Source organism: Geotrypetes seraphini, chromosome 2, assembly GCF_902459505.1.
Source record: "Geotrypetes seraphini chromosome 2, aGeoSer1.1, whole genome shotgun sequence".
Classification (NCBI taxonomy): Eukaryota; Metazoa; Chordata; class Amphibia; order Gymnophiona; family Dermophiidae; genus Geotrypetes; species Geotrypetes seraphini.
Window position 1 is genome coordinate 406,716,900 of NC_047085.1, and position 18,656 is coordinate 406,735,555.

General features: G+C 42.2%; 1 protein-coding gene across 5 annotated transcripts in view; it reads left to right on the forward strand.

Moving 5' to 3' along the window:
• The window catches only part of ETV1 (ETS variant transcription factor 1), a 167,238-nt gene that overhangs the window by 139,198 nt on the left and 9,384 nt on the right, over nucleotides 1-18,656 (forward strand). For all 5 annotated transcript variants that reach the window (XM_033930995.1, XM_033930999.1, XM_033930997.1 and 2 more), the window contains 2 exons: nucleotides 1,727-1,795; nucleotides 9,577-9,746. In XM_033930995.1, the coding sequence (XP_033786886.1) occupies nucleotides 1,727-1,795; nucleotides 9,577-9,746 (239 nt within the window). The remainder of the gene's footprint in view (nucleotides 1-1,726; nucleotides 1,796-9,576; nucleotides 9,747-18,656) is intronic.

Sequence of the window (18,656 nt, forward strand, 5' to 3'; positions counted from 1 at the left end):
TTGGACCCCCATTACTTACCCGAGGTGGCAGCAGCGGTCCTTACCTACCAACCCTTCCTCCCTCCCTCTGTGCCCTAAAGCAGTAGCAGCGGCAGTAATCCTGACCCGCCAACCCCCCATTCCTTACCCAAAGCAGCAGTGGCAGCACTGTAAACAGGCTGTTTGCAGCCAGCCCTGACAGGGTCTTTCCTCTACCACATCTGAAGTGATGCGGCAGAGGAAAGGCCCTGCCAGGGCTTGCCACGAACAGCCTATTTACAGGTCTGCCACTGCTACTTTGGGTAAGGAATTGAGTGGCAGGTCAGGATTGGTTGGCTGCCACTGCACTGAGACGTTTCCCTGCTCAGCAGTTCCTCCATGCTCGGCGGTTCCATTGCGCTGAGATGCTTCCCTGCTCGGCAGTTCCTGCTGCCTCTGCGCTGAGACGCTTCCCTTACTTGGCAGTTCCTCCCTGCTCGGCCGTTCTATTCTACTGCGCATGCAGAGGCACGGAGTTTCAAGTGCGCATGCGCGGCTAGGGTTTTATTATTATAGATACCTAACAACATTTTCCACTCTTATGTGTTCTGCTTCACAGTTGAAGGAACCTCTCTCTATAGTGTGATTAAAAGAACATACATTGTAAATTCTATGGATATATTTAACTACTCTCAGAAAGGCAAATTACAGACAGATCAATTTATCTGAATATAAGCGTTTTATATAAATAGACTTTGAAAACTCCCTCTAAAGTAGCAGATCTAAGACTATAACTAATTTATGGCAGAATCAACTACTGTACAGTATTTCTAAATGTCCTGGCATTCCCTTAGAATACTTTTTCAGGCAGAATATAAAATGATGATAGAGTTATAGTTACTGAGATGCAGTAAAAGTTTGTGATTTATCGCACCTTACTTTATTGTGGAAGTCACCTGTGATAACAGTTCTGCAGATTAGTGACTCCTATGGTAGAGGATTTATGCAACTTTTTGATCAGCCTCACTAGTTCCACTGACTGAGATAATTGGGCTACTAATCCACCCCACTGTAACCTCCCTCCATAAGCTCCAAGCCGGACCTACCTGAAGAAATAGTGGTAGTTTTATGGTTTTACTACTAGGGGTCAAGCTGCCATATAAGCAAAATTACTATTAAGTGTTGCTCTTGCTGTTTTGAACCCATTTTAACAGAGGCAAGAGCAACTGGGGATCATTCTGCCCCATATCTTTGGACCGCCAATGCATTTTTAGATAGGCCTGATTTGGGTGTCTTTGTGGTGGAGAGGAACAAGAACTTGGCCAAAGGAAGCCTCTAGTATGATGAGATGTGGTGTGGCATGCCCCAGGAAATTTGTCTTCCAGATAGAGCATTTGTGTCTATGTGTGTGTGTGTGTGGGGGGGGGAAGAGGTGTAGATTTGCCAAGGTTAGTATTAGGAGGGGGCACACCAGGCCATGCTTTTTTTTTTTTTTTTACTTGAGTTGACCCTTTTAAGACATTCTCATTGGGAATATTGGGCTTTATATTTTTTATTTGCATAGTAATTAGGTATTTTACATGCATTAGCATGCTTTCCATCTCATTATTATGTATCCCATGGCAATATAGCTTGTTGCTGTAATATAACACATTTTATTGCCTTTTAACATGCAAATATGATGCATTATTGTCTTGAATACACCTTATTAACTAACCATTTTAGTCTTTCTGCTCTGAGTAAATAAATGCATGTCTTTACCTTACAGGTTGCATGTTTGAAAAGGGACCCAGGCAATTTTATGATGATACCTGTGTGGTTCCAGAGAAGTTTGATGGTATGTTGATCATGTTTTTGTTTTAGTTTTGCCTGTGAGAATGAAGTACATTTTTTTTAACTGTTCATCTTTGCTAGCAGTAGGTAAGTAGGAGGGAGGTTAACTGGGGCTGTATAATACTAATAATAATAACTTTATTCTTTTATACTGCCATAACCAAAAGTTCTAGGCAGTTTACACTAAAAAGAGCTGAACAATCAGTGAAATACAATAATACAGTAAAAAAAAATACAAATATTTGTAAAATAGAATTTCAATGATAAAACTCTCACTAAGTAATAAACTTATCAAACAAAGTGGTCTTAATTTCCGAAAACAGCAATAGGATAACATAGCTTGCTGAATACATTTACCTAACCAAGATTGTTGCCTACCAGCTTGAAATGCTAGGGTCCTATCTAAGAAGGTCTTGTATCTGCACCCATTAATTTTTGGATAAGCACATAAGTAGAAGTTTCTAGTTTCTCTTGATGGTCTATGCACCACAAAATGAGGAAAAAGGTAAGCTGGAGACAATCCCGATATCAGCTTAAAGCAAATACAGGAAAATTTGAATAATACTTTTGCCTCCAAAGGCAGCCAATGAAGTAAACGATAATATGGACTAATATGGTTGTTCTTTTTTAAACCAAAAATCAATTGAACAGCTGTATTCTGAATTATCCTTAATTTCCTTATAATTTTTTGGGGTGCTCCTAAATAGATGATGTTACAAATACGATCCTCCACCAACCTTACTGAAGCTATTGTGGCTTGAATGTGAATGTAATGCTCTAAACTTGACACAAATAGAAGAGGCACTTGCACAAATCAGTATGAAATACCTCTTTAAAGAATGCAATAAATCATGATAACCCTGCTGATCTTTACTTAGGAGGAATGTTGGATTTTGACTTGATTTTGACTTTTACTTCCAAATATAATTAACATTTGCAAACTTTTCCAGGATCTTAAAAATTCTTAACATCTTTGAGGTGGAAGACTATGGGCTTCTTTTATGAAGGTGTGCTAGGGGCTAAACACGCGGAATAGCGCGTGCTAAATTGCCACGAGCGCAAGCCGCTACCGCCTCCTTTTGAGCAGGTGGTAGATTTTCAGCTAGCGCACGCTAATCCGGTGCATGCGATAAAACCACTAGCGCACCTTCGTAAAAGGAGCCCTATGTTTCTAGAGAGTGTGCTGGCCAAAAGTTAAATCATTAAAAAACTTTGCATTTACTAAATATATACAGATGCGAATTTGAAAGAAAAAGCACATTATAAAATAAAGAAAAATGGTCACGAAAAACAGTGGTGTATTAAGAAGGGAGAGGAGCACTTCGGATGCCATCTTGGTGGGGGAGCCGGCATCTTCCTCCCCCCCTCCCCCAGTGGAGATGGGGGGGATCTCTTACATGCACTCCCCCATGTATGTCTTTAAGTCCTTCACTGGCACTGTGCAAGAACGTCGCCCTGCTTCTCACATCGGGCACAGGCCTCCCTCTGATATCACTTTCTAGTCACAGAACTAAGGAGTGACATCAGAGGAAAGGCTTAGCCAGTATGAGCCGCGAGTAGGAGACACTGCTTGCCTCCACCAAACACTAGAAGACTTGAAGAGATGTGTGTGGGAGGGGGAGTGCATCTAAGAGACTCCCTCTTACACACACACACATTTGCTGGGAGGTGCACAGCATGGCGATGCTGAGAACTTCTACTGGGCACAAACTTTCCTTGCTACGCCACTGACAAAAAGAAACATCTGCTCATAATACAGCAATAGCCTGTGCTACTCAATCCACAAAAGAAAAAGGAGAGAACCAAGTAGTTAACCCTTGAAGCTAAAGTGCACAGTTTTTAAAAGGGAAAAAATTCTAACAAGAAAAAGTGGCCGGGAGAGTAATCCGAATTGTACATTCACTCCATTTATCACTCCAAAAAACATGTTGGCTTGAGCCTATATAGGAGGATACAGTCTTTTTGCTTCTGTGAAATATTGCAATTGATTTGGATAAAGAAAAACAAACAAAAAATCTTGTTGAGAAAAGAACAATCTCCTGAGTGGCTTTCATTAGATTTGGAAAAAAAAATCCCAATCTTTTGTCCCATGAATTCCACATTTCTAAGCCAAAAGAAAAGATTTAGCAAATGATCATGATCCTGAGGAAAAATAAAAGTAGCCATCAGGGTAGCTTGATCAACTATACCCGTGTCCAAATGTTCCAAAAACACTGTTAAATCCAAACTTTTAAGTTAGTCATTCTCCAACCTGGAAGTGTTCTGTCTTCCTTCAACACTTCCTTAGGAATATGTAATACGTCTTCCATCAGGTCAGGAGACTGCAGTGCCTTAAGGCACACTACTTTCTGAAGTCTTAACATCTGTTGCCACCTGTTTATGGAGTTGCAATTTTCTCATTTGGAATGAATATGTAGCTATCAGTAAAACAAATGCTCCTGCTGTAATAAGAACTTAACTTTAGTCGCCCTTGCTGAGAAATGAATACTTAGATCAGGCTGTCGTAGGGGGGGGACACCTTCCAGGGATTCGGGACGGGGTTGGACGGGTTCCTGCTAAAAGGGGACGTGCGCTGTTGGGGCTGGTCTCGGTTAGGGCACTGGCCTTTGACCAAAAGGGCCGTCGCGTGAGCGGACTGCTGGGCATGATGGACCACTGGTCTGACCCAGCAGCGGCATCGCAAACTGTGTGCCGCAGCAGATTCCAGGTGTGCTGTGAGATGCCTGAGGAGGAGAGGTGCCAGCTGACTACTTACAGGACATGCCTTTTGCCGTGAGAGGCACATCCTATAGGCCAGGGGTAGGGAACTCTGGTCCTCAAGAGCCGTATTCCAGTCGGGATGAATATGCATGACATCTATTTGCATGCACTGCTTTCAATGCATATTCATTGTGGAAATCCTGAAAACCTGACTGGAATACGGCTCTCGAGGACCGGAGTTCCCTACCCCTGCTATAGGCAGTCAGCTGGCACTGGTGCTTCTCCTGCTATCCGCACCTCTTCCTCTTTAGTTTCAGGGCCGCGGCTGGAGCATATCTGCACATGCACGGGTGTCAATGTGATGACTTCACACATGTACGTGAAGTCATTATGTCGACATTCGCACACTTCTGGATGCCCTCCAGCCGTGGCACACTGACTTAGATGTTGAACAGCAAGCTTGCTTTTAAGACGCAGAAAATGGCATCACTTTCGGTAAGATGCACAATGTGCCTCTGAGTTAGTCTTAACTAAACGTGAAAATCACTGTACCTCTTTTGTATATAAAGGAAGGCTAATTAGGTTTGAACACTTCAGCCTCGAGATGAGATAACTGAAAGATTTAAGATTTTGTTAGACATCAGTAAAATCATTGGTGGGGTGAAACGGGTAAATAGGGAACAGTTATTTACCCTTTCAAATAGCACAAATATGGAGGGTGGGGGGAGATGCTGCATGAAACTGATAAGTAGCACATTTAAAACAAATTGGAACTCAGTGTACAGTTAAGCTGAGGAATGTGCTGTTGAAAGTGGTGGTCAACACAGTTAGCATAGCTGGGATTAAAAAGGGTTTAGACAATTTCCTGGAGGAAGTCCATAAACCATTATTAGCTATGCAGGCTTGGGAAGCCCAGCGCTTATTGGTTGCCATGTTAGTCCACTTGAATGCATGGTATTGTCCTTGAGTCTAAACTTACTCAGAAGAAACAGGTCAAAGCTGTGACTGGATTCTCCTTCCATAAACAGAGTACCGGTAATGAGGAGACTGAAATACATATTGCTGCCAGCTGAATTCAGGATTGTATTACAGGCCTCCTCTTTAACCAGAATCGACTACTGCAGTGCAGTTTATGTAGGGCTCCCTGATTTTCTGATGAAGGTACTACAGCTTGTATAGAGAGCAGCTGCTTTGTTAATGACCCCTATTGGTTACCTGATGCCTAAATGATAAAATTCAAAGATACTATGCTTATGTTCAATGTCATAAGGGATGGCCCAATCTATTTATAGGATCTTCTGGAGGATTGTATCCTCTCATATTTGTTAGGCTCATCTGGAAAAGCACTTATGTTTGGCCTGCCACCTAAAAAGGCAAATTCAGCAAAGGGGAATTTATATTTTGCCTGCTGACAACTGAGTCAGGCACACAAGTGGGTTGCAGTCCTTGCAGGTTGCCAGTGATGTGTGATGACATCCCCAGTTGTGTGTGTGATCAATCCTTCTGTCTTTGGCAAATGCCTGTTAGTGGTGAAAAAGTTTTTTTCTGCGATTTATCCTGGTGCTTTGGAATTGTCTGCCTATAAGATTTGAAAGGAACCAGACTTTTTATGCCCTTTGGAAAATGATCAAGGTCATTTATTTTAATATGGAGTTCAGTTCTGATGAACGAATGTTTTAATTTCATTGGATTTCATGAAACTATTGTTTGTCCTTTTTATTGTGTTTTTTTTGTTTCACTGTTGCATTGCATTATATGGATGTTCACATTTACACACCTCTTACACGTGTAAATGTACAGACTACTAGCACTTTTGCACGTGAGTGCACCTGTCCCCATGGAAGTGTCAGAGTACCTACGTTCTATTCTAATGCAATATGCATTCTGGACAGTAGGGAATTCTCCCCATGCTCAAGAGCCATGCAGAAGGAATCCACTCCTGGTTTTCAACTCTTCCTCCAGAGGGCTCTGCTGCCCACCTTGAGTTTTTCCTTTTGCACGCAAGCTGGAAGGTGTCTTTTTACTCTGCTCTGTAGATTTCTTTATTATTCGCACTTTTTGTAGCTATCGGTGCACCAGAGCTCCCTAGTGCGGGGGAAAGCTCTGCCTGCATGGAGAAGAAACAGACTTTGGTCTGCAGCTGGCAGGCTAATCCCTTAGAGACCTGTTTGGTCAGCCTGCAGAAAACTTTGTGGAGCTCAGAGTCTGTATCCCTAGCAGCTTAGCTCACCTACTGAATCGCTGGGGCTTCAGCACAAACTGTTAGGCATCTGCAGGGAGCTCAGTGGGATTCTTCAAGGTGTTGGCTTTGATTTTGCCACCCCCACCCTCCTTAGCAGGTGTGGTTCGGTGGGAGTTGAGGATCAATCCAACTTCAGTTCAGTTTGGAGGACTGGCTGATTGAGGCAGGATTCTTCTCCCAGATTCAGCTACTTCTTAGAGCTGAGGAAGTCTGCAGCACCTTCAAAGCACATGAGTAAGGTTATTGCAGCCTATGGGCAAAATCGGGGAGGTCTGAAAAACCTATTTTTGAAAGCTTCTGCCACATTCTGTAGGGTCCTCCACCTCTAAAATCCTGTTGTCTAAGTTTATACTTTTAGTAAAGTCATTTTCTAGCCCTTTCTTGGTGCTAAAACGCTGCTACGCCAGACATCTTAGATTTCCTGATTTATTTATTTTTTCAACGTTCTCCATATCCTTCAAATCACCTCATTTTACCTCAAAACTGATAGGGATGGAGTATGCAGGCTCCTTTAACCCTAATTCATACCAGATTTGCACTGGATGGACTTCATGAGTGTGTTTGTGCCACTTGCCACACAGCATGTAAAGGGGGATGGGAGCATCGGGCTTAGCTTACCCTGTGTTCTCTAGGGCTGAGAAACCTTTAGTGGGGCCTGTCTACTGGGAGAAAATCCTTCCCAGAGCCCTGAAACAACAATGTATCTAAGTGTAAGAGTGTGGTTGCTGCGGAGTCCAAGAGAAATAAGGTGGAGTTACCTAAAGGGGACAGTGCTTCCTAGTAAAGCCTTTTCTCCTGAATTTATTAACTTGATGTGGAGAGCTTATTTGGATAGCTAGGATTCTCATATGAAGTCTGGCAACAAGCTAGGACTCATGCAAGTGGACTTGGGCTCCCAGGGTGCATCAGTGCCATTGACAGAGACCGACCAGGATCCTGTAAACCTTTCTGACAGGGACTCAGAAGGCAAGGCATCAATCTGTATGCCCTTGCTGTCATAGACAAGTCTTCCCTGCTGGACATTACCTGGAAATACTATTCAACACGGCAGAAGGCCAGGTCTGTCTTCCAGAGGCATGCAAAGAGAAGCTTTTACACTCGGATTACAGACATAATGGCCAGGCCAGCTCCATCTGCATGGCACTACCTCCAAGTACTAGGCTCTATGGCAAACCACTATAGATGTGGTCCCATGGATGGAGGCACTGCTGTCTCCCATGTACTCCAGAATTTCGCTGTAGTATGAGTTGATGGCTCTGTCCACAGTCATTATAGGGCATGTCCCTCAGAATATCTTTGTGGGTGATTCTCACAACAGATGCCAGCTTTTTTGGCTGGGGAGGCCATTGCAACAGATGCCTAGTCCAGGGGTGGTGGTCAGCCTCCCATAGAAAGTGATCCATCAACAGACTGGAGCCATCTTTCTCCTCTTCAATCTGTTCAGAATTCTGCACATCTTGCATTCTGCCAGTGTCGTTATGCTCGCATTACCCCTCTTCTCACTTCACTGGCTTCCTGTCCATTTCTATATATAATTCAAACTCCTCTTATTGACCTACAAGAGTATTCACTCTGCATATCCTCAGTATCTCTCCTCTCTTTCTTCCCATATTCCGTTCCAGGAACTCTATTCATCGGGTATGTCTCTCATGTTGGTTCCCTTCTCCTCTACTGCTAACTCCTGACTCTGTCCCTTCTACCTTGCTGTGCCGTATACCTGGAACAACCTGTCTGACTTGGTATGTTGGCTCCATCTGGCTGAAGACCCATTTTTTTGAAGCTGTGTTTGTCCTAACCCAACCAACATGTAAAGCACCCATACTGTATCTGTTTGTCATTCCCTCTATAGTCCCTTTCCCTATCTGCCTTATCATTCCTCTTGTAAGTCCCTACCTGAGCAGTGTGTATAGATTTACCCATTCTTCCTGCATGTCTGTCACAATTGGATTGTAAGCTCTTTCGAGCAGGGACTATCTCTTGTATGTTTAATGTATAGCGCTGCATGTATCTGGTAGCACTATAGAAATAATAAATAGTAGTAGTAGAAAAAGCTTCAGGAACTCACATTACAAAACAGTAAAGAAATATAAGCTACAACAAAGAACATCATTGGTCAGAAAAACCTCCCAGAAATTTTTACAACCAATTTTTCAGTCAGTTTTAAATACGAGCAGTTTCAATTTTGAACATGATATAATTCCTCAATAATAGCAAAAAAACAAAATTAGCTGCACCTTATCCAAAATAGCTTAGTTTGAAGGAGCTCTCTGTTTTCACTATAGTTTTAAATATTTTTTTTTTTTTTTTGGGGGGGGGGGGAGAGGGGTTGTTTTTTGGTTTTTTTTGTAATTTTTGTGTTGAATGTTTTGTGCTTGTTTTGGTAAAAAAAAAAAAAAAATCAGTTCATCTGAAGGGATTTGCATCTCTCTTTTCTGCAAATCACATGTATTGTCTATGACAGGGGTAGGCAATTCCGGTCCTCGAGAGCCACAGGCAGGTCAGGTTTTCAGATTATCCACAATGAATATGTATGAGATGGATTTGCTTGCATTGCCTCCTTGAGATTTCATGAATATTTATTGTAGATATTCTGAAAACCTAATCTGACCTGCCTGTGGCTCTTGAGGACCGGATTGCCTACCCGTGGTCTATGGAAATGTATAGTAGATAACTAGACACATCTTATTTTGCAGACTAATAACTTTAATTTTTTTTTAGTGCTTTTTTTAATTATCATTATTTTTTTAGGTTTCAAGAAGTGTTTACCAGAACTGTATTTTTAAAAAAAATATTAAACAAGGCAAACTATAATTCCAAGTAAAGTTTTAATTTTTATTTTTCAGGGGATATTAAACAGGAGCCCGGATTGTACCGGGAGGGGCCTACGTATCAGCGACGGGGCTCACTTCAGCTCTGGCAGTTTTTGGTAGCCCTCCTTGATGACCCCTCAAACTCTCACTTCATTGCATGGACAGGCCGAGGCATGGAGTTTAAGCTGATTGAACCTGAGGAGGTTTGTTGTTTCTCCTCAAATGGAGGTCACAAATACCAGTACAGTTTTTTTTCCCTTCGTTCTGAAATAATTTTGGATTTATTTTCAAAGGGAAGAAAATTTTGTTAGTGAATTGTGTAGTACTGAGCAAGGATTAGTACGGTATATATATGCTTGAATGTAGGAATTGTTCATTTACTGGAATCTAAGGGCTGTGATAGCATTTTTAGTGCGCGCAGAATTAATGCACACGCTAAACCCGCGCTATGTGGCTAGAACTAATGCCAGCTCTATGGTGGCGTTAGCGTCTAGCACGTGCTGCAATTCTGCACACGCTGAAACCGCTATCGCAGCTTAGTAAAATGAGCCCTAAGAGATTCTATCACACAATGCTCACTATAGACATTGCTTATGGTGCCTGTTTTAAGCATATATTTTATTCAATAGAATACTAGCCCGGGTACCTACTAGCATGGTCACTTAACACCAGTCCTTCTTTAGCTAGTGCAAATGCTCATACCTACATATTAGGAATGTAAATGATAGATTTCTATAACTATTGTTGTTGGAAGGTCTATTTTCTAAACTTTCTCTTGGTAGGAATTTTTTTCTCTCCTTTGTCCTTTCTACAGTAGAATTCTATAACTTGTGTACTCTGTTTAAATTCCCTGTTCTTTTCCACTCGTTAATATTCTATAAGGGGTAATGTGCATGCAAAAGTGGCCACCTTAAATGACTAGAATCCTGCCGTTTACACATCTTCTCGCTGCCTAAAACTAGGTGGCTTCATATAGAATTACAGTACCCACCTAGGCACTAGGAAAGCACATATTTGAAGCCTGTTCTATAAAGAAAAGTAGGCACTTAGATGGAAATTCTTTAAATAGGCGCCTGTAACATAATTGGTAAACTGGCTTCAATAATGAGCTTTAACAAGCTCAAAATTGAAAAAAATAAAATTTAATTGGGAGATAGGCGCCCATGTTCTTAGGTGTAATTCTACAAAAGATATTTGCCTGTTGCATGGTTGCTTAGCAGCACCTACTACCAAAGTAGGCATGTTCAGGGGTGGAGAAAGACTTAGGCGCCACTAGGCACAATTCTGTAAAAGACTTAGGCACCTATAAAAGCCTGGCCTACATTACAAGGACCTAAGTTTTAAGTTAGGTGCCGCTCAGCACAATTCTGTAATGGACACCTAACTTTTGACGCCTTTCTTTTTTTTAGGTGCCAATTGCAGAACCTGTCCTTATAGTGTAGGTGGCTGAAAACACGCCTATAATTAAGGTGCAAATGCTTAGGCCAGCCAAAGCGTTGGTGTAAATGCTCATAACTAGATTGCAAAAGAGCACATATAGATTGAGATCTTATAATCTACATCAGTGGTCTCAAACTCGCAGCCCGGGAGCCACATGCGGCCCACCAGGTACTATTTTGAGGCCCTTGGTATGTTCATCATAATCACAAAAGTAAAATAAATCAATTTCTTGATCATATGTCTCTTTAGCTATAAGTTACAATATTATTATTAAGACTTGGCCAAAAGGAAAGATTTATAAACTATTACTTCATGCAAAATTGTAATTTCTTTAATAAGACATTAACTATTTTTCTGAGGCCCTCCAAGTACCTATAAATCCAAAAATACCACTGATCTACATGTTTTGTTTACACCCAGACCAAACTTTGCTCACTTGAGCCCTATCTGCAAAGTGTGTACCATCATCACATCTGGGTGTATAGTTAAAGAATGCTATATACTCAAATATAAACCAAGATTATTTTTTGTCCAAAAAAGGGCCCAAAATGGGGGTCTATGTTTATATTCGAACCTCTCATCTCTCCATGCCACCCAATGATGGGAGTTTTTTTTCAACCCCACCCTATTCTCCTGCAGTAGTTCTCATCGCCATTGCCTCCAACCCCGTCACAGTAACCAACATTCCTTTCCAAAATCCACTCCCCCCAACTCTGACGCCAAAGTCACAGCAGCCAACATCTCCCGCCTCCAACCCCCTCGCAGCAACCAACATTTCTTTCTGAATCCCCTCCCTCCCAACTCTGTCACTACCACAGCAAACAACATTCCCCGCCACTCCCCGATCATCCAATAATCAGCTCTTCGCTTACTGGCATTTGCTTCCTTGACACACACTGAAAAAGTTATGCGCTCACTGCATCATAGAGGGGCCTTGTGCATCTGTGCATGCTCAAAGGCTTGCCAGCTCTCGCTCTCTGAGAGGGCGGAAGCCGGCAGACCTAAAATGGATGAGGTGAAAGAGCAGCTTTGTTCTTGAGAGCTTTGCTTTTGAAAACAGACCTTTCAGTCTTCCTTCACTCTTAACAGTTATCCATGTTTAAGTGAATTTTTAGCTAGAGTTACTAATGTGCACTATTGTGTTATCGTGTTATTAGTAACTAGGTCCATAATGTGTGTTAACTGTATAAAGAGTTGCACACATTAGTGACTAGCTGTATGTCAGCCTTTGGAGAGTTTGGGGCTAAGAAACCAGAATGCCGTTGACAGTTTCTCTTTTTTTTCATTGAGGCTCTATGGCGGTGTCTCTCAAACTTTCTCGAGCTTCCATTCCCTGGTCTGATATCTCTCCCTTCCTTTAGTCATCTCTCCTTCCCCCCCTCCCCCCAGTGTAACATTTCTCTTTCCCTTCCTCTTTTCTGGCCCCCCTCCCAGTCCAACATTTCTCTTTCCACCAGTCCAACCTTTTTTCTCTTTTCCTCCTGCATGCTTCTCTGGTCCTCCTTCTCTCCCCCAACCAATATCTCTCTCTCTCTCTCTATCCCTCCATGAGTCCAACTTTTCACTCTCTGCCCTCTCACCCTTCCCCAGAGTGTAACATTTCTCCTTCTCTCCTTTCTCCTTCTCATTTCTCCTTCCCTCTCCATCCATCTCGCCCTCTCCATGAGTCCAACACTTTCCCACCCCTAACCCAACATGTTCTCTCCTCATGCACCATCTCACCCTCCCCTCCAGTATGTAGCACCTTTCCTTTCCCTCCCTTTCTGCCAGGTCCAGCAGCACCTCTTCTCCCTTCCTTTTACCTCCCCCTGTCCAGCAGTACCTCTTCCCTCCTCCTCCTTTCCAGCATTACCCCTTCTCCCTTCTCCTTCCCTCATCTCCCCTGTCCATCAGCACCCCTACTACCTTCCTTCCTCCTCCCCCTGTACATCAGTACCCCTCCACCCCTCTCCAGCTGTACCCCTTCTCCCTTCCCAACTCCACCATGTCCATCAGTACCCCTTCTCCCTTCCCTGTTCCCCAAGTCCAGCAGTACCCCTTCTCCCTTCCCTCCTCCTCGCCTGTCCAGCATTACCACTTCTCCCTTCCTTCCTCCATCCCCCCAACCCCAGCAGTACCATGTCTCCCTTCCCTCCTTCCATTTCCAGCATACTTCTCTCTCTAGGCTAGCAGCAGCTCACTATATGGTTTTAACTTAGCCTCACAGCTGCCACTAGATTTAGTTTAGCCGCAGTTTCATCAGGCAGCCTTGGGGCTTTTGCTAGGCCGGCCCGCCTCACATCATCAAAGTGGGCCGGTCTAGCAAAGGCCCCGCGGCTGCCTGATGAAACTGAGTCTAAACTAATGCTAGCGGCAGCTGTGTGACTAAGTTAAAATCACACTGAGCTGCTGCTGCTGGTCCCGGGGGTGGGGAGAAAAGCTGCCGGGACTCCTGCTTGCCTCCTCTTCTCTTATTTTAAATGTGCCGTGGCATACAGGGGCAGGAAGAGAGGCGCCGGCATAAGCTAATGTGCAACTTCCTGTCTTTTGCTGCCAATACTCCTGCTTTTGTATCTGCAGCAGAAGGCAGGATGTTGCAAGTTAGCTGGCGCTGGCGCCTCTCTTCCTGCCCTGTATGCCGCGGCACACTTCAAATCTCAGGAGGCACACAGTTTACGATACAGTGCTCTATGGTGTGACTTGGGTTATCTTTCCTTTATCCTACTGGTGTAAATTGGAAATTCATTCCTAAATGCTAAGAAACCCAGAGGTATAAAATGGGTTTCTTAGCATTTAGAATGCGCTAATTCCATTAGCAAATGCTAAGCTTTAGTATAAGAGCCCCATGGTTTATTTGAATCATTTCAACTATATTTTGTTACTTTTGCAGTGACGGGAATTATATTGTGTTTGCTTGTTGATCCCTTTCTCCTATAAAGTATTGCTCCTCTGTTCAACTATACAAAAACCGAAGTCAATATTTCTGAATGGTTATATGGGTATTTAAAGAGACCTGCTGAAAACAAATGTTATCTTATCTGGATATTCTTAGGGTTGTTGTAACTGCAGCCAAGAAACTGAGATAAAGTTAGGCAGACAGCAACTAAATATTGCCTCTATCTGGCTAACTTGACATCTTTCCCTGGACTGCCCTTGCAGCTTCCTTACTTTATATGGGTAAATTTGGCCGGCAGCCAGAACTAATCTGTTAGAACATAAGAATTGCCATCTCCGGATCAGACCCTGGGTCCATCAAGTCCGGTGATCCGCACACGCGGAGGCCCCGCCATGTGTACCCTGGCATAGTTTTAGTCCCCATATCACTGTATGCTTCTCAAGGGAGATGTGCATCTAATTTACCCTTACCCATATCACTCTATGCCACTCTTAAGGAGATGTGCATCTAGTTTACCCTTAAATCCTAGAACGGTGGATTTTGCAATTACTTCCTCTGGGAGAGCATTTCAGGTGTCCACCACTCGCTGCATGAAAGAGAACTTCCTGATATTCGTCCTGGACCTGTCCCCCCTCAGCTTCAGTCTATGGCAGGGGTCTCAAAGTCCCTCCTCGAGGGCCGCAATCCAGTCAGGATTTCCCCAATGAATATTCATGAGATCTGGGTGCATGCACTGCTTTCAGTGCTTGGGGAATGCAATGGGGAAATGCAATGGGGAAATCCTAAAAACCCGACTGGATTGCGGCCCTCAAGGAGGGACTTTGAGATCCCTGGTCTATGGCCTCTTGCCGTGTTACATTGGACATTGTAAATAACTGCTTTCCCTGCTCCATTTTGTCAAATCCTTTCAGTATTTGCCAAAATGGAGCAGGGAAAGCAGTTATTGGTTGGTTGCTGGCAGATTTTAAAAATGAAGGACTCAGCAGCTCCTTGTCAGACTTACGTTTTAGTGAATATTCAGGTGCATTGTTCTATTTATTTACAGCTTTTTAAACTACAGTAGTTATAATGTGAAACAAAATCTGCAAATATGGCAGATTTGGACACTTTTCAGGTAGTACTTTGAAATATTGCCTTTTACAGAAATAAGTTTGCAAATATTTCCTGAAGCCAGTTCAGAGTAATTCTTTTTTTCCATTTGGAATGTTTCCCTTCCTTGCAGAGCTAGTTTGAAAAATATTTGGAATTTCTTTGCATGTAATACATGTTTGAGATGTCCCTGCAGATTTTCAGTTATGTTTAAATCTGTGGGCTATGAAGACTACTCCTAAACCTTAATCTTTCTCATAGTTGTTTTTGAGGATTGTTTGAGATTGTCTTGCTGAAATGTCCATCTTCTTTTCAGGTTAATTGCTTTATTGACTGTGGGACATAAGCTAGCTTCTACTATATTGATATTTAGTTGAATCCATTCTTCCTTTCACCCACATAATATTTTGTGTGCCATTGGTTACCATACAATTCCAAAACACAATGAATATATCTGCGCTTAACAGTTGGCAAGATTTTTTCATCTTCAAATGCTTTGACCTTTTTTTTTTTTCCCCTCTACAAAGGTTATTGACTGAACCATTCAATTTTCATTTCAGGAGCCCAGAACACTTTCAAAAAATTTCAGGCTTGCTAAAGTTTTCTCTTGTATTCTTTAGATGATGATTTTTGTAATGAAGCCATGGAAGAGGTTTTCTTTTGTTAATTTTTCTGCAGATCAGTATTAAGTAAGCAATGCTATGCTGGTGACAGCCAAACTTATCAGTAGGCCACATGTGGTGATATGTTGATCTGGTCAATAGTTAGGCAGTTCTAACAAAAATTTTTCTTGGTCTTCCATATCTTCTCTTTGTTTTGACAGTTCCATGATATTAAATTTCATATAAATTTTTCTTGAAATTACTAGCTAAAAACATTTTAACAAGATTTTTTTTAATACCTTCCCATTCCGTGTAAGAGTGATTAATATTAATTTTCAAATGCTCAGACAGCTAATTAGAAGTGCCCATGATTGTTGAAGATAGAGCAGTAATCATCAGCTGAGAAGTGAGAAAGGTTAGAGTATTTTGTTACTCATGGAATTGTCTTCACCTGACTAATTGAAGGTGTAACAAATCATATGGAGGGCAAATAGATGCTGATTTAGGTGCTATATTATAGTTTGTAGTTCATCTTTGTTTGATATACCACCTATAAAGTTGCTTATCTAAATGGTGTACAATATAATAAAACTTGAACCGGGGGATCTGTAAAACTGGGAGCACACATTAGGTGGTCTGTGTTACAATTGAAGCAAATAATATAAGCCAACAAAAATGCTAAGCTATGTTTCAAAGAGCTACACTTTACCTAAGACACACAGGTTACTGTTGTTTAACTGTTTAACAGGACAGAAATACTGATGTAACTTAGTCGATGATGAAATGTGGTGGCAGGAAGTAGAGAAGAATGGAATAGATCCAACAGAAATGCATCAGGGTACTATAGATCATCAATTGTAAAAGCAGGGATAAAACAATAAGTTTTTCAGTCCTGTTTTTTTTAAATATAGGTAAGGTTTCAGTGCAAATATCAATCGGTAAACTATTCCACAATGTGAGAGCCACAATGCTAAAGTAGGATTCACAAGTGCAGTGTAAGTAAATGAGTCTGTGAGATGGAACAACCAGACGATTGTGGAATTTAATTAAGAACAGGGAGGGCTTGTATGGAAGTAGGAAACTGAAGTAAAAAAGAGGTAGTGTTCCCCCGGTCATTCACGGTCGGCAGTTCGCAGTCCCGGTCATTCGCTGTATTTTCCGACCGTGAGCCGCCGACCAGGAGAGGACAGCAGGAGAGAGCAGCCGGAGCATCGGCGAGTGAAAGAAATCACTCGCTGTATGTCTCCAACCGCCTCTTCCTGCACTAAAGTTGGGCCTTACCAATCAGGAGCTGCTTTGACTCGCAGCTCCTGATTAGTAAGGCCCGATTTTAGTGCAGGAAGAGGCGGTAGGAGCATACAGCAAGTGACTTCCTTTACTCGTCAGCACTCTGGCTGCTCTCTCCTGCCTCTTCCGCTGCCCTCTCCAGTCTCCCCCACTAAAAACCATATTCACGGTTTTTCAAGATTTGCGGGGGTTCCTGGAACAGAACCCCCGCGAATATCGGGGGAGTGCTGTAATAGACTCATTAGGCTATGTTAATGGTCTTATATTGACAATATAGCATAGGCAACTAGTGTTTAGAAGATAGTGACCTCTAATTTCCTTGCCCAAGACAGGAGCTTCACTGATATGTATTGGATATTCTGAAGTCTCTTGAGCTGTGATGATCTCAGTCCATGAAATAAGGAGTTAACAGTAACCAAGTAGTGATAAGACCACTGAGTGTAATAATAGACAAAGTGAAGCCTGATCTGTAAGGAGTTTTATTTTATTCAACTGTCTCAATATGAAGAATTAATTTTTCACAACAGAGGAGACATGATCAAAAGTTGTTAAAACGCATATGGATTGTGAAAAACTGCAGGCAGACCTTAGGAAATTGGAAGACTGGGCGTCCAAGTGGCAGATGAAATTTAATGTGGCAAATGCAAAGTGATGCACATTCGGAAAAATAACCCGAATCACAGTTACCAGATGCTTGGGTCCACCTTGGGGGTTAGCGCCCAAGAAAGGGATCTGGGTGTCATTGTACACAATACGATGAAACCTTCTAATGAAACACAGCATTCTGCAGGAAATTTCAGAACAAAAGATGTTCCCAGAGCATGGACCCTTGGTCTGTATTAAAACACTCAGTAAAACATGGAAGATGGTGTGTGGGATTCCTTTGGAACAATCCTCAGCTGCAAAATGAATCCCACTGAAGGGTATTCAAAAGAGATTGTGGAGAAAAATGGTTTAAATCTGCAGCAGAATTAAACAGCCCTAAGTGAGGCGAAATGGGTCCCCATCTAGCTTATCAGTACTCTGCACACTTTAAGATAAGTGATGTTTTACAGTTTATCAAAAGAAAAAAGTAAAAGTATTAACTTATGATACAGTAAATACTGGTTTACACAATCAAGGAGATAGAGGTAATTTGGTCAGTGATGGTAATCATTAACCCTGAATGACTTGGTATTGGATTGAAATATCCTTGGATCAAAATGTCCTTATCTAAGCAGGTTACTGAGACCATTTTTCTCCACAATCTCTTTTGAATACCCTTCAGTGGGATTCATTTTGCAGCTAAGGATTGACCCTTGGTCTGTATATCAATAAGTCTTTTCTTCTCTTCTGTGTTACTTGAGATATTTCTGGAAACACTCGGGCCATTACCAACTACTGGAACAGTTCTCCCTGTAGAAAAATTCAAAAGCTCCCTACATCTAGAATACTACAGGTCACCTCAGCAGGCTCCTGCACCTGGCTTGAGGTTATTGGGGGTTTTTTTTAAGTGCCATCTAGGCTTTCTAATTTCCCCAGCTCAAACAAACCACACTTTCAACTTTATTTCAACGATCCTCCCCCCTCCCCCCACTCCACACAAACAGACACTAACAAATGTATGTTCCTCTAACACACAAATACCACACCCAGAAAAACAATACAAGTACAAAACAAGATCTCGCACCTTGTTAAGGAGAAGTAAAAAGCATTTCTTTCCTACAAGCATACGGAAACAAGAGAAGCCATCATGGAATATAGGACCAGATCTACAGCGGTCAAAACAGCAATTAGGGAGGCCAAACTTCGTGTGGAAGAAACTCTAGCAAAGAACATTA